The sequence below is a fragment of the Gossypium hirsutum genome, chromosome A11, assembly GCF_007990345.1.
Source record: "Gossypium hirsutum isolate 1008001.06 chromosome A11, Gossypium_hirsutum_v2.1, whole genome shotgun sequence".
NCBI lineage: Eukaryota > Viridiplantae > Streptophyta > Magnoliopsida > Malvales > Malvaceae > Gossypium > Gossypium hirsutum.
Window position 1 is genome coordinate 13,391,122 of NC_053434.1, and position 1,576 is coordinate 13,392,697.

The 1,576-nt window shown below is 32.7% G+C and overlaps 1 protein-coding gene across 1 annotated transcript; it reads right to left on the reverse strand.

Annotated features, from left to right (window-relative positions):
• Nucleotides 1-640: 640 nt before the first annotated feature.
• On the reverse strand, nt 641-1,201 carry LOC107923603 (uncharacterized). Its single transcript, XM_016853787.1, has 2 exons — nt 1,064-1,201; nt 641-976 (listed from the first exon to the last, which is right to left on the reverse strand). The coding sequence occupies exons 1-2, from the start codon at nt 1,199-1,201 to the stop codon at nt 641-643; spliced, it is 474 nt and encodes a 157-aa protein (XP_016709276.1).
• Between the last annotated feature and the right edge of the window lie 375 nt (nt 1,202-1,576).

Consider the following 1,576-nt stretch of genomic DNA (forward strand, 5'->3'; position numbering starts at 1 on the left):
ATTCTAACTTGAAATTCTATCAATTTAACCCCTAATTCTTCAATTATTTCAACATGAACATTATCTAAAAATCAACTAACTTTCAAAATTTCAACATAAATCAAGTAGTATTTTGTTCTAGGATTCCAAAAACATCAAAATTACAAGAAAATGGACTAAATTGACTTACCAATCAAGCTTTGAACCTTGAAATCCCTATTTCCCCTTTTTTTTCTTTCTTTCTATCTTCTCCGCTATTTTTCGTTTGGCTATTCTGTTTCTTTTCTAACTTTGTTTCTTTATTTCTTTATTTAATTTGTGTTTTATTATATTATATTATATTATATTATATTAACTTAATAATTATTTCTTAAATTATAAGTAAATACATGTATTTTATTTTTACCACACACTTGGCACCTATGGCTTAATTGCTAATTTAGTCCCTCATCTTTTTTTATTCTACAATTAAACTTTCACACTTTAGTTAATTTAATCATTACACTAAATTAACCTTAATTTAAGCTAATTTGCCTAGCCAAAACCTAATTAACCTCATAATTAACTTCGTAAATATTTATTACGAGAATAATGACCCGAAAATGCACTTTTCCAATAACCGTAAATTTTAGGTCGTTACATTTCTCCCCCTTAATAAATTTCATCCTCGAAATTTACTTGAAAAGAGGTGGGGGTACTGAGATCTTATAGTTTCTTCCGGTTCCCAAGTCGCTTCTTCAACACTATGACTTCGCCATAACACTTTCACTAATGGAACCCATTTATTACGTAACTCTTTTACTGTTCGAGCTAATATCTTAACTGGTTCTTCTTCATACGATAAATCAAGTTGAATTTCTATATCCTCTGTCGAAATAACATGAGAAGGATCCGATCTATATCTTCTAAGCATAGAAGCATGAAAAACACCATGAATCTTTTGCAATTCTGGAGGCAAAGCCAAACGATAGGCAACTGACCCAACTCTTTCTATAACCTCATACGACCCAATAAAACGAGGACTCAATTTTCCCTTTCGACCAAATCTCAATATTTTCTTTCAAGGTGAAACTTTAAGAAATACTTTATCTCTAACTGAGTACTCAATATCCCGTCGTTTCAAGTCTGCATATGATTTCTGTCTGTTGAAAGCCGCCTTCAATCTATCTCGAAGCTTCTTGACAGTGTCTTCAGTTTCTTGAATCAACTCCGGCCCAATCATTTTTCTTTCACTCCATTCCATCCAACATGCAGGTTATCGACATCTCCGACCATATAAGGCTTCATACGGAGCCATCTGAATACTTGATTAGAAACTATTATTATACACAAATTCAACTAATGGTAAGTAATGCTCCCAACATGATTCAAAGTCAATGACACAAACTGAAGCATATCTTCTAAAATCTGAATAACCAATTTAGATTGCCCGTCAGTCTGTGGATGAAAAGCTGTAATAAAGCTAAGTCGAGTTCCAAGAGATTCATGCAACTGCCTCCAAAATCTCAATGTGAACAGTGGATCCCGATCAGAGATTATCGATACAGGAATACCATGCAATCTCACAATTTCTCGAATATAAACTTCAGCAAGTTTC

Coding starts and splice junctions, on each gene's coding strand:
- LOC107923603 (XM_016853787.1), bottom strand. CDS start 1,201: ATGATTGGGCCGGAGTTGATTCAAGAAACTGAAGACACTGTCAAGAAG. Junction 977..1,063: donor AGTACTCAGTTAGAGATAAA/GTATTTCTTAAA, acceptor GGGTCGTATGAG/GTTATAGAAAGAGTTGGGTC.